The following is a 14,213-nucleotide window of genomic DNA, read 5'->3' on the forward strand; positions in this document are numbered from 1 at the left end:
GGAGCAGCCACCCGAGACTGGGCAGGGGCCGGATCCAGGGACACCACCAGGCCGGGCAGGGGCAAGGGCAGGCCTCTACTCGGTTTGCCTTCCTGCCCATCAGAGCTTCATGCAGGGGCTAATGGGACAAAGGTCAGCCTGCATTTGGACACACACAAGCCTGGGTTCAAATCCTGACTCTGCCATTTACATGCTATGTGACTTCAGCATGTCTTTATCCTCTCTGAGACTTACGTTCCTTAATCTGGAAAATGTTGCTGCTGTTGCTGTCAAGCACTAACTTCCCAAAGGACTATTGTGACTCAGTGGTGAAAAGCCCAGGCCGACCTGCATCCATCCAAATTCCCGCCCTCCCACTTTCTAGCTGCATGAACTCAGGAAAAGGCCTTCCCTTCTTTGCAACAAAGTCGGGAGGCAAAGAGTAGCCCAATTATACAGGGCCGCTGGGAAGAGTCCCAGCAGAGGGGTGTGGCCACTGACGTTAAGACCATCGCACTGTATTCCAACTTATTTAAATCTTAAGCATGGCCCGAGGGGTCGGTACTATTATTATTCCTGTTTTGCAGAAGAGGTAACTGAGGCTTACAGAGCTGGACTGGGATCACACACAGCTACAAAGTTTTGAAGCATGAAATTTGAACCCTAAGACATGTCCTTAGCCATTTCTCTCTCCTGCCTCTCAAAGACAGGAGCTTGGAGAAGGGTGGTAGAATGGTGGATTCTAGGAAATGTTTTCCAGCCTTAGTTTTCTAGCCTGCAAAATGGGAGTTCAAATGGTCTTGCCAGCTGCAGTGTTGGAGGATCTATGAGGTAGCTTGCACCTGGGGGCTTTGAGGACAGGCTGGCACACCAAGGCAGATTGGGAGGGGGTGGGCGAGTGGGCAGGTGGGTAGGCAAAAGAGGGTGGGGACTGGCTGGGGCTCAAGCCCTGCTTTTCTCTTTCCCAGCCCTGTGACTTCAGGGATGAGCTTTGTCTAATCTCAGCCTCAGTCTTCCCATCTGTCACCTGGGAATCATAATGGTGTGGTGAGGAGTCCAAGAGCTAAAGTAGGTAAAACCACTTGGCACGGGTCCCGGCGAAGAGCTGATACTAATATCATCCATCCCATCTGTACATAGGATTTAGCAAAGGCAGGACTGTGTTGTGCATGGTTTTGCAAATGTTTTTGACCCATAGTAAGAAATACACTTAATCATGATTCAATGCATATGGCGCTGTGCAAGAAAAGTTTCATAAAATCAGACTTCACCTACACCTCTGTCCGTCCTATGTCTAAACTATAAGCACAGACTCTGCTTTGCTCTATTCTATTGAAAAACACTGGTTGATTTCACAGTCCACTAGCCAGTCGTGACGATCGGTATGAAAAATCCTGATGTGGTAGCTACAAGACGGAATCCCAGAATTTCTGGTAGATTTTAAGTAGGGGGGGTGACATGGGCACCAGAGGGGTGATAGAGGGGAAGGGGCCAGACAGGGGCTGGGATGGAAACAGAAGACTCCAGGGAAGAGGGGGTTCTTTGCCTGGACCCCAGTAGGGGCAGGGGAGTTGGAAAGATGTAGTCAGAAGCCAATACAAAGCAGTTAACACAGTGCATCACACACAACGTATAGTGGGTTATGAGTATCGACCCTGAAGATAGATTCTCACTCATCCACCTGACAAAATTTGAGCACTTACTATATAACAGTGAACAAAACAGACACAAATTCCTGACCTCGTGAGCTCACATTCTAGGCAGATAGACAATAAACAGGGAAAAGAAGTAAAATATATATTGTGTCAGGTGATGATAAATGCCATGGAGAAAAATACGTCAGGGAAGGGGATGAGGGGTCCAGGTGCAGGGGGCAAGGGAGGGGCTGCAGTTTTAAACAGAGCGGACAGGGAAGGCCTCACTGAGGAGGTGACATTTGAGCAGAAGAACTGAAGGAGGTGAGGGAGTGAGCCATGTGGATCTCTGGGGGTAGAGGGGTCCAGGCAGGCAGAGGGAAGAGCAGGTGCAAAGGCCCTGAGGCAGAAGCACACCTGACACGTTGGAGAAAGGAGGAGGAGACCAGGGAAGCTGGAGAGTGGGAGGGATGAGGCCAGAGAGTTAGGCAGGGAGCTGACTGTGTCTGCTTTGGGAGCCACAGGAAAAACTTAGCTTTGACTCTGAGTGGGATGGGACCAGAGAAGAATTTCGAGGTGATTAACGTTTTATCACGAGACCCTTCTGGTTGAGTGTGAAAAATACTATGTTAGGGGAAGAAGTGAGGAGCCCAGTGAGGTGATCATGACAATCCAGGTGAGGGGGTGCCGATGGCTGGATCTGGGTGAGAGGCAGCAGGGGAGGCGGGAAGACATCACTGGGGTCCTGATTCTCTCATGTGACTTTGGGCAAATGATTTCCCCAGTCTTGAACCTCGGTTTCCCCATTTACAAATGGGGTGATAATAAAACACCCACTTCTCAGAGCTCCTGGCTTGTCTCAGTGTGAGAGTTGAGATAGAGCCCTCGGCACAGACTGTGTGCTCAGCAAACACTGCCTGTCATTGTCACTGATATTATCCCCCAGGTTCCCAGACCACGTAAAGTCTGTGTACTGTCCAGTAGGGCAAGGATGGGCTTCGGGCAGGAGACGAAGAGAGAGGAGTTTTGACTTTGCACGGTGATTGTGTGCTTACCTGATCCTGGGGACATGTGAGTCAGAGAATCTAGGAGTGAGACTCCATGAGCTGAGAGGGTCTTCAGGGTTTTTTTGTTGTTGTTATGGTTCCTACCAGCCTCTTTGTAGCGTGGGGAAATGGAGGTCCAGAATGGTTTTAGCGTGCCCGGGAGCCCGCAGTGAGGTGGGGGCCGAGCCCGGGCTGGAATCCGTTCTGTCCACTGTCTCTCAGCCCTGTGCGCCCAGTCCTGGCTGCCTCCTCAGTGATTATGGCAACTGGCTGCCTCCCCTCCCCCCAGACTCAACATCTTCCTATGACTTCCTACTGCCTCTGGGATAAATTCCAAACTCTCCCAGTTGCTCAGGCCAAAAACCTTGCATTCGCCCTTGACACCCCCTTCCTTCCCTTACACCCACATGTCATCCATCAGAAATCTCTTCTGCTGCACCTTGAGATTCTGAATCTGACCCTACCTCACCACCTCTATTGATGCCACCAAGGTCCAGGCCCCCAGCAGCTCCCCGCTGGATTCTCACAGGAGCCTCTTCTCTGGCCCCCATCCCCAGCCTTTCACCCCTACCTAGCCTTTCAACAACCAGAGTCGTTCTTTTAAAAAGCAAGTCAGATCCTACACTGTGCTGCATGCAAGATAATTTTTTTTTTTTTTAAAAAGGGATTTCTGTAAGAACACTGGGGAACAATGTAGATTCCTCGCATCTCTCCATAGGGGGTGGCTTTACGAATATTATGAATGGGGACACTGAGGCATGAGGAAAATTAAGTCACTTGTGACAGAGCTGGGATTTGAACTCTAGCAGCCTGGCTTCAGAAGCTACCCCCTTAACAATTTCGTCACACTGCCACCGTTTCTTACTTTTTCCTCTCTTCTCTGCCAAGTATCTCCAAGTTTTCCGCACTCCCCCACCACCAAATTATTCCCCTCCTGGGGAATCTGGATGCTTCTCTAGCCTAGAACCACAGTGCCTAGGCTTCAACCGACTCTATGCAATCATCTCTGGTTGAATTTAATTTTAGTAATTTTCCCCCTTCCTCTGCCACCTCCCATAGGCACCCACTCTAGGGTGCTGAATTTTTGGCCTTCAGTCTTTCTTCTATCCTTTCAGTAAAATCCATCCACATCCTTAAAGTTAATTTTGTTATACGTGTGTCTTAAACTTGCAAAAATGCCGCTGAGCTATAAACTCATCTTTCTTTCGTTGTGCCTTCTGAGAGCTCTCTTTGCGGCTGTGCTTATTTCTAGCTCGTGCTGAGCGAATCTACAGACCCGTGGAGAGGCTGCCTGCGTTTAAGTCCCAGTCTGGCTGCTCCCTAGCTGGATGACCTGGAGCGAGTAACTTAACCTCTCTGGGCTCCCGTTTCTCCATTTGTAAAAGGGGTGTTGTTAAATAACGGTACCTTTCTCATAGGGTCGTTGCAAGCTGGCATCTTAAAGCGTTTAGCATCAAGCCCTTACTAAGCATTCATGTTAAGCTTCTTCTTTTATAGGCTGTGTGGTATTCCGTTATGTATTTCACATTCCACTTCTCCAGCTCTGTTAATGGCCGTCAAATTCCTTCCAACCCTTTGCTACCCAAACCGCGCTCACTGCTCGTTCTCATACGTACGTCATTCACGAGCCTGCTGGAGAGAAGGGAAACTGGGTTGTCAGCCATCCTCTTATTTAAACTTCACAGTATTGCCAGATTGCTCTCCAGAAAGGATGCACTGGATTCCACGCCTACCGGCAGGGCTGGATGACCGTTCTTCCATACACTTCTCTAGAACTTGGTGTTCTTAGACGGTCTAATTTTGGCCAATCAAATGGATGTGAAAGTTCTCACTTTATGTACTCTCTTATGTAGATCGGCTTGGTTTCTCTGGGCTTCTTTAGTCTTCAACGCCACCCAGAATTACTAAAAAAAAAAAAACCCACACACCAAAAAATCCCCCAAAACACATGCATCTCTCTCTCTCTGTCTCTCTCTCCATCTCTCTCTCTCTCTCTCTCTCTCTCGCTCTGTCTCTCCCTGTAAGGCTTTGAATACTAACACATTAATATTTTAGTCCCTGTCACAGTAAACAGGGATCATAACAATACCTCCCTCCTATATTGTTAAGAGGATTCAATGAGATGGCGATGGCCACGCTTTGCTGAGTGTTTACTGCATGGCAGGTACTGTGCTCAGCACTTCACATGCATTAATTCATTTATTCCTCACAAAACACTATGAGGCACATGCTGCTGTTATCATGTCCACTTTACAGATGAGGAAACTGACACACTGAGCAATGGACTATAAGACACAGAGCTGGGGTTCAAACCCAGGGAGACACGCTCAGTAACAACTTCGCTGCCTTTTAATGAGATGATACAGGGCAAGCACCTAGGGCTTAAGGAATTATCTGTATTACCACAGCTCTAATAATCAGATGGGACAATCCAGAGGGGCTTGGGGAATGCTTGCTGATTGCCTAAGCAAATTCGATAATGGATTTCGCTTTTGGGGTATTATACAGGCATAACCATAATAATAGCATCTCGCATTATGTGTGTGAAACATGGAAGGGACTCACCTGGGCCTCTGTGTCCCCATCTGCAAAGGATGGGGTTCGACAAGACCCCTCTCCCTATCCTTTTCACAGCCCCTCTGTTTCCTAAATCAAAGCACTTATAACTGTCACAGTTGCTCTCCTTTCCAGCACTCAACGGGTACCAGGTCCTGTTCCCAGCTTTTCTGTGAATGAGGTCGGTGGGCAGTTCCCACCCGACTCTCCGCCTATTCGGTGGCTGCGCCCATTGGACGTGGCTGGACACACACTACAGCGAGCTCGAGCTCGCTGCAATTCCATGATCACTCGCTTGGGGCGCGCTGCCTAGAAGCCTTACCCACGTCCATTCACCCTCCCGCGCTCTTGGAAGACTATGTCACACCTTGTCCTCTGTCCTTCAACCTCTACCACCTCCTCTCCGTCCTCAGTCTCACCTTTAACCCTGCACCTACTTCACAGAGAGAAGAGAGGCCACCAGAATAGAACTTCAGCAGGTCCCAGGACATCTGCCCCCTCCCTGCACCTGAGACCCCGTTCTCTGCCCTTCCTCCTGTCAACGGCAGACATACTCCCGGCCAAGCCACGTCTTCGCGGGCACGCTAGGCCCATCCTTTCTCGCCTACCCAAGGACAGGAGTCAAGCGGTTGGCTCCTTCCTGCGTCATAAATTTTCCTCTCTCTGCTCAGTCATTCTCAAGGGTGTAAAAACACGTGCTGATACAAACATGGTCGTTCGCCCCGTCCAGCTACAGCTCCAATGTCCTACTGTCTTTTACAACAAAACCCTTAAAAAACCCCGACGTCTCCAGTTCCTTTCTTCCAAGCCTTCTTGAATCATTCCAACCAGGGTCTGGCTCCACTGCTTGGCCAAATAATAATAATAATAACTCTTGAGGTTACCAGTGACCTCTAAGTGGCTCAATCCAATAGTTCAGTCATCCACCCTCTTGTGACCTGAACTTTCCAACGGATCGTCACACCCTCTTCCTAGGTTTTTCTTCCCTTGGCTTCTAAGACACCCTACTCTCTTGATTTCCCTCCTTTTTTAGTGGCTGCTCTTTCTCAGTCTCCTCTGCTGTTTCTTCCTCATTTCGGAGGTTTCGAAATATTGGAGGGTCTTGGGGTTCAGCCCTTGGTCCTCTTCTCTTTCCTCTCTTCACTCTCTCCTTTTATGGTGGGCTCCCAAATTTATACGTCTCTCTCGGTTAGACCTCACTCCTGAATTCGGACTCACACATTCACCTCTCCACACTTCCACTTGGATGTCTACTAGGAACCCCAACATGTCCAAAACCAAACTCCTGATCTCCACTCTCCTCTGCCCCCTCCCACTCTATCTAATCTCAATAAGTGAAAACTTCATCCTGGCTTCTCAGATCAAAAACCTTGCAATCATTTCCTCCCTCCCAATACCTGATCCATCAGCAAATTCTGTCAGCTCTACCTTTGGAATATAAGCAGATTCCCACCACATCCCCCCACCCCAGCTGCTACCACTCTCGGAAAAGCCATCATCATCTCTCATTCGAATTATTTTTTAATCTTTTGGTTAAAATTTTTTTTATTGAGGTGAAAGCCACATGACATAAAATTAAACATTTTTGAAAGCATCATCTCTGTTTAGTTCCAAAACTTTTTCATCATCCCCAAAGGAGACCCCACACCCATTAAACAGTGACTCCTCATACTCACTGCCCCCTGCTGTCCCTGGCACCACTAATCTGCTTTCTGTCCCTATGGATTTGTCGAGTCTGGACATTTCATAGGAATGGAATCAATCATACTCTGTGTGGTCTTTTGCGTCTGGCTCCTTTTGCTCAGCATAATGTTTGTGAGGTTCATCTACACTGTAGCATGTATCAGAACGTCATTCTTTTTTATGGCTGAATAATAGTCCATTGCATGGCTATACCACATTTTGTTTATCCATTCATCTATTAACAGATATTTGGGTTGTTGCCACCTTTTGGCTATTCTGAATGGTGCTGATATGACTATTCATGTACAGCTATTTGTTTAAACATCAGTTTTCAGTTCTCTTGGGTGTATACCTAGGAGTGGAGTTGCTAGGTCACATAGTCATTCTGTTTAACTTTCTGAAGAACTGTCAAAATGTTTTCCACAGACTGAAGCATTTTATCTCATTTGAATGATTATTTATTTATTGTTTTGGTTTGAATTATTTTAATGGCCTATCTTAAGATAAAACAGGAGTAAGAAGGGATTAAGAAGTACAAATTGGTAGTTACAAAATAGTCATGAGGATGAATAGCATAGGGAATATAGTCAGTAATATTGTAATAATTATGTGTAGGGTCAGGTGGGTACCGGACTAATAGAAGGATCACTTCGTAAATTATACAAATGTCTAACCACTGTGCTGTACACCTGAGACTGATATAAAATCATATTGAATGTCAACTGTAATTGAACATTTTTTTTAAAAAGGAGGAAAAAGGCAAAGGGGAATAAGAGATTTAAATTTTCAGTTATAAAATAAGTCATGGGGATGTAATGTATAGCATAGTGAAGACAGTCAATAATATTGTGATAATATACGGTGTCATATGGTTTCTAGACTTATCATGGCGATCGCTTCTCTAGGTATATATATGTTGAATAACTATGGTGTACACCTGAAACTAATATCATATCATATGTTAGTTATATTTTAATAAAAATTTAATATTTGTAAAAAAATAAAAAAACTAAACACCAAAAAACAAACAAACAAAAAGACATGAGTAAAATCATGTCTCTGAGGCTCTTCGCCTTTAGTGGGTCCCATCACACTCCGAGCAAAACCCAAAGACTTCGCAAGGGCTTGCAAGACCCTATACAACTTGGCTGTGGTCCCAGATATCTTCTACCATATTCCCACCCACTCAATATTGACCCCTTCACTGTTCTTTAAACGCATCGGCATGCTCCCACCTCAGGGCCTTTGCACTGACTGTTTCTTTTTCCTAGAATGCTCTACCCCTGTACCCACAAGTCTGGCTCCTTCACTTACTTCAGGTCTCTGCTCTATGTCAGCTTCTCTGAGACACCATCTCTCATCTTCCTGTCCCCTTTACTCTGTTTTATTTTCTCTATAACATTTATCACCATCTGACATTTCTTTCTTTATATTTTATTGTTTGTCTCCTTTCACGAGGTCATGGGCTTTTTCTGTTTGTTTGCTGATATACTTACCCCCAGCACCCAGAAAAGTGCCTGGAACATAGTAGGTGCTCAATAAACACTTGATGAATGAATGAATGAATGAATTGAACTCCATTTACAGATGGAGAAAGTGAGGTTCACAGAAGAAGCATGACTGGTGGGAGGTCTTCAGTGGTAAGAGGATCTCTTGAGTTTTAATCCAGGTCTCTCTGACGGAAAAGCCCAACTTCTTAACAGTGGACTAGTTCGTGAACTTTATATCTGGGCTTTGTAACCTTAAATGTTAGCCTTTTAGCAATACTCAATTTATAGGTGGGAACGCTTACACCCAGAGAGGGAAGGGGGCCCCACAACCAGTTGGTGGCAATGTCAGGACTGGCTATTATGCCTCAGGGCAGGATTTCTGGTACTAGTTTTTGGCATGCAGTGATCATTCAATAAATGCAGGATGACTACTGTTTATAGTAGAGCTTGTGTAAGCCTCAGGGCCCTTGATTTGCACAGGCCCTTCCAAGGCCTTAGCAATTTGTTCCTACGGTCCGATGTTTTTGTAAAATTTACAAAGGAGGATATTTAAAATGCAATTGGTTGTTACCACTGACTTTTTCCAGTTCTGTTTCCCCCCACTGAACTTCTCTTTACCATGGCTGGTGCTGGAGCAGTTTCAGGCATTTATGGGTCCTAGCTGAGGGCAAGGTGAGCTGAGGATACATTTAGTTTGGGTTTTGTGGGATATTTTGATGGGGTTCACAGACACTTTCAGGTAAGTGCAAATTACCTACCTAGTTATCCTGGTGTAGGAGTGGCTTCTGGGAATGCTCCTATCATCCAAGGTGCTAACTCATCAGGTGCGAGGCCACACTATCTACTGTGGCATGAACTATCCTCTAGGGGCCAACTCCAGAAGCACCTGTGCAAGAGAGTTGGGTCAAGAATTAAAAGGACTGAGCCAGAAGCTAGTCTGTGAAAACGTTCTCCAGAACATCCAGCTAACACATGAGTTTAAACTTCATAAAAGTTTTCATAAATATCCCAAAAATCTAGATGCCATCTGCAATACCGACTTGTGAAACTCAGACTTTTTCTGAATTCTGACTGAAAAAAGTTCCATCAAGCATGTTACAGGAAGGATAATTTACTTTTTCTCTTCTCTCTGGAGATGAGGATATTATGAAATAAGTATATCCAGCCAGAAAAGTAGGAAATATATCACAGAGGTGTGTCAGGCAGTAAATTAATAAAAACATTACGTTATCGTCTTTGGGGATTTTGCAATGTTTGAGGTATTTGTCAGCTGTTTTAAATATGTAATTTGTTGTTTCGTATTCGAAGTAAATTTTCACGTTCATATCCAGTTTTGTTTGTGATTTTGTATTCCTTTTCTTTCGTATTCCTTGTATTTCCCTCCCCTCCCCTACTCTCTTACCAAATTCTGTAAGCTGCATCTGCCCTGTTGATGCCTCATTGGTTCAAAAGAGGGATCGTTCTCAAGCTGTGTGGTTCCGGGCCAGTGGATGTACTTCTTTGAGCCTGTTTCTTTAGTGGCAAAACGGGGATCACAATAGCGCCTACACTGCAGGGTTGTTGTTAACTTTCAATAAGCCGAGTCCTGCATAGCGCTTAATGCAGGCTTGGAACGCAACGAGCGATGATAAATCCAACCAGCCTTTAAGCTAGGTACACTTCCGCACACTTCCGCAGCTTTCAAACCCGCGGCCAAGTTCTTCCTGTGCGCATGCGTGTTCGACTCACGCACTCCCCCCGCCCTCGCCTCTTTCCTCCGCAGGCGCGGCCTACACTGCTGCAGGGGTTGATGGGCGGAGTCAAGGGGCTACTTCCGGGATTCCTCCCCTCGTCCAGGGACAACCCTCTTTGTATGACTGGCATTGACGATTATTCAGTAGTGATTGGACAGAGGAACGATCCATTTAAAAAAAAAAAAATCTCTCTTCCGAGTTGTCCAATTGCAAGCTTTGGAGGGCGGGTTCTTCTCTGGGGCGGGACAGAGTGACGGGCGTCTATTTTGACTAATAGAAACTCGGCTAGGAATAAGCCAGAGCCAATCACAAGTGAGAAAGCCGGATCCTGGGGCGGGGCTGGAGCTTCGGCAGTTGAACTGCTCACGAGGAGGGGCGGCTGTGGAGAAGGTGAGAGTCGCTGAGAGCGGCGGGTGCGCGGGCCGGGGTGGCGATCCTGGGGGGAGGGGGTCTCTGGGGGAGAGAGGCCTGCGGCGGGCAGCTGACCCGGCAGTGTGGGAATTGAGAGGGGGTGCCCTTTAACACGGGCGGGCGCTTTAATGAGGGGGTGTGAGGCAGAGGGCAGTTTGTGAGTCGGAGGGTATTTTTGTGTTTCGCAGGAGGGTCTTTAATGGGGAAAGTGTGTAAAGCAGGAGACGGCACATGGTAAAATACAGAAATGCTCTTGCAGTATAGTCTTGCGATTTAATGGGAACTTTTAAGACAGAGGGTTAATATAATATAGCGCAGTATGGAGGGGCGGAGGTCCCAGCGATGAGCTTTGACTTGGTGGAGGGCTTGTGAAGAAGCAACATTGAGGAAGGGGGGAATGGGGCCTTCAGGGAGGAGGGTGTGCTTTAACGAAGTGTGAAGTCATAGCGTTTACTGCGGGCATACTGTGTGCTAGACACCTATCAAGTGTATTATGTCAATTAACTGTTAAACTTCCTAACAGCCCCCTACTGGTGGTGAAGAGCGTGGGCTCTGGCGTTTGGGTTGCTGGAGTTTGAATCTGGGCTTTGCCACCCGCCCTACCTTTGAACATCAAGGTGGCTTCCTCGAGTTGTTTAACTCTTTGTGCCTCAGGTACATCATCAGTGGAATGACCTTATCTCTTCTGACTATGCCAGCTGCCTCACCCAGTCTCAGCTTCAGATGGTCTTTATATAGTGATAGTTCCAGTCTGGATCTCCCACCTGAACCTCAGAATCATATATGCATGGCCAACTTGACATCCAGACCTTAAAAACTTGTCCCAAACCAACGTTGAGGTTTTCCTCTTTCAACCTCCAAAGCCAGTTGATGGCAATTCCATTCTTCCAGGTACTCGGCCAAAAACCTTGGAATTGTCCTTCACACCTTCTTTTTCTCTCACCCACCTATGTACGGTTCATCAGTCAGCAAATCTCATTGGCTCCACTTCAGATCACACCCAGAATCCAGCCCCATCTCACCACCTCCGTTGCTACCACTCCGGTCCAAGCCATCACCTGCTCTTACTTGATCTGTTGCAGGGGCCTCCTCAGTGGTCTCCCTCCCCCTGCCCTTGGCCTCGATCAGGGGGATTTTGTTAAAACAAAAGTTGGATGATGGTGCTCCCCTGTTCAGACCCTCCTGTGACTTCTACCTCACGCGGAAGTCCTTGTCAAGCCCACAAGGCTCCACCTGCTGCAGCTCCCCTCTGCTCCCTGCTCTCAGTTCCTGCCACTCGCCCTTGCTGACCCTGCTTCAGCCACCTTGGCCTCCTCATTGTTCTTCACCCAGAGCAAATGTGTGGAGAATGTACTTGCTGTCCCCTCTGTCTGGATCGCGTTCCCTGCAGATGTCTAGATGACTTCTCCCTCACCTCCTTCAGGTCTCGATCGAATGTCAATTCCACAGATAGGCTCTCGCTGACCACCCAAGGTAAAATAGCTTCTGTCACTCCCTGCCTCCTCACTACCTGGTAATATTTTTCTTCATGACATTTACCATTACCTATATGACATGTATTAGTGTTTGTTTATATCCACTGGGCAACTTAGACCACCCTCCCACTATAGTGTTGGCTCCATGAGAATATAGACCATAACACCTAGAAGTGAACATACATGCTTCAGAGGTGTTACTTGTGCTACACCACCATTATCACCATTTCTGGGGGGTCTCCCGGTGGAATAGGGCAGGGATGTTGAGCTGAGAGTGTCTTGGATAGGGCGGTGGGGTCCAGATGGGGTAATAAACTGGGCAGATTGTGGTGGTCAGCGTAGAAGTTCTCAGCTTTAGTTAGTGCGAGAGGAGCTTGTAGGAAATGCAGGTTGCTGGATTCACCCCAGAGATTCTTCCTCTGTGCCATGCCTGGGATCCTGCATTTTCATTAAGCACCTGAAGGGATGCTGAAGGTCTTCGGCCCTCACTGTGTGAAACAGGCCAGTTCAGAGCTTGGGCTGGAGCTCTCATCATTTTACTCCTCTGTGGCTGGCCCTCTGCTGGGCTGCGCTGGGGCCACTGGTGACTGAGACAGCTCCTCACCCACCCTGGGAGTCAGGAGGGGCTTCCTGCCAGAGGAGACATTGGTCCTGGATGACAAGGAGTGGGGTGAGGGGAGACGACCTAGGCTGTATCTCCAGTGCCTCTCTAGGGCCAGGACCCCACTTCTTGGCATCACCTGTTAATTCACAGCGCCTGGTTTGTGCCAGGCCTAGGGTGCTGGAGATACAAGAATGATCCGGGTGGCTCTGCCCTCACAGGCTTCTGGTCTGTCACCTAGTCAACTCATTGCACAGATGATAACAGCTGACAGAGTGCCAGGCACTTTTTGAAGCACCTTATATGTATTTAACAAGTCCCCGCAACAATCCTATGAGGTGGGAGTTCTTATCCCCACTTTACTGGTGGGGAAAGGCCCAGAGAGGGCAATTGCCTTGCCCGGGGCACACTGTGGGTAAGTGATGGAGCTGGGATCTGAACCCAGGAGTCCTCCAGCCTGCAGCATGCGCCATGGTTAAGGTGAGAGGCTACTTTTAATTAGCGTTGGGAGGTAAAGAAGCAGAGAATTATGCTGGGAGACAGAAGATGGTCAGGGAAGGGTAGCTGGACAGTGAGTAGGGAGATGACCATTCCAGTCCCTCGCTGTGGGGTCCCAGGCAAGCCTCGGTTTCATCCTCTATAAAATGGGAGACATTATAATACCTACCTGAGAGCAGAATTAAGGGTGAGTCCCGGTCGATAGGTATGCATGGTTCTTATCCAAGGCAAAAAGTGTTTGAGGGACAGTGGGGGAGGGGCCTGGATCCCCCAGGGGGTGGTGTTGGGCTCCAGTGTGCGCTGTGGAGGTCTAGATTGTGGGGTGTCCTAAAGTACATTCCGGGGGAACGATGTGGAAGGTTTCAGCCTGTATTCTGAAGGAGTGTCAGGTGAAGGGGGAGGGGATTCTGTCCAGCTCAAATTCACCCACGTGGTGGGGGGGTGAGCTCTGAATGGGGCGAGGAAGAGTCACTCAGGCCAGGCCATGTGTGTGTGTATGTGATGTGGGCGGCACGCTGCATTGGCGAGTCCTGCTAGGTCATGGCCGGGCTGGAATACGGAGTGGGGTGGGGGTGGGGCTGCAGAGGAGTGGGGGCTGCCAGGCGTGGGGATTTCCCCATGTCTGGTGTGGGAGATGGTGATGTGGATTTGTCTCTTGGGAGGGACCCCAGCGTGGAGGACTGTCAGCTCGGCCCCGAGGTGAGGTCTGTGAAATCTGAAATATCCGGGGAGTGTAATTTGGGAGGAGGAGTCAGAGGTGGTGATGTAACTCTGGAAGTGGAGAGGGGTCACCTTAGTGAGCGATGAGAGGGACAGGGCTGGAGGCTGGGAAATTGTGTGTGTGCAGAAGCCATGATATCATGAGGCCCGAGAAATGGGGTCAGGTGTGTGGGCCAGAGTGGGCGTCCGCAAAGAGCTCGCGAGGTCGATGTGCTGACATCGCGGATTGGCGAGGGCGGGGCCTCGAAGGCGCGGCTGAGATGCGGGGTCAAGAAGCTGAGACGGAGAAAAGAAGCTGGGAGAGACTTAGGACTGGAACGAAACCAGCGACCAGGATGGGCCACTGGTCACAGAGCAAGGATGGAGGATGCAGGTAGAAGGGCAGGG

The 14,213-nt window shown here is 48.2% G+C and overlaps 1 protein-coding gene across 1 annotated transcript in view; it reads left to right on the forward strand.

The window, feature by feature from the left end:
• The first annotated feature begins 13,693 nt into the window (after positions 1–13,693).
• The window catches only part of CCDC61 (coiled-coil domain containing 61), an 18,183-nt gene continuing 17,663 nt past the window's right edge, over positions 13,694–14,213 (forward strand). Inside the window, exon 1 of the mRNA XM_015589279.2 lies at positions 13,694–14,199. Within this exon, the coding sequence (XP_015444765.2) occupies positions 14,187–14,199 (13 nt within the window). The 5' untranslated portion in view covers positions 13,694–14,186. The remainder of the gene's footprint in view (positions 14,200–14,213) is intronic.

The sequence above is a fragment of the Pteropus alecto genome, unplaced genomic scaffold, assembly GCF_000325575.1.
Source record: "Pteropus alecto unplaced genomic scaffold, ASM32557v1 scaffold194, whole genome shotgun sequence".
NCBI lineage: Eukaryota > Metazoa > Chordata > Mammalia > Chiroptera > Pteropodidae > Pteropus > Pteropus alecto.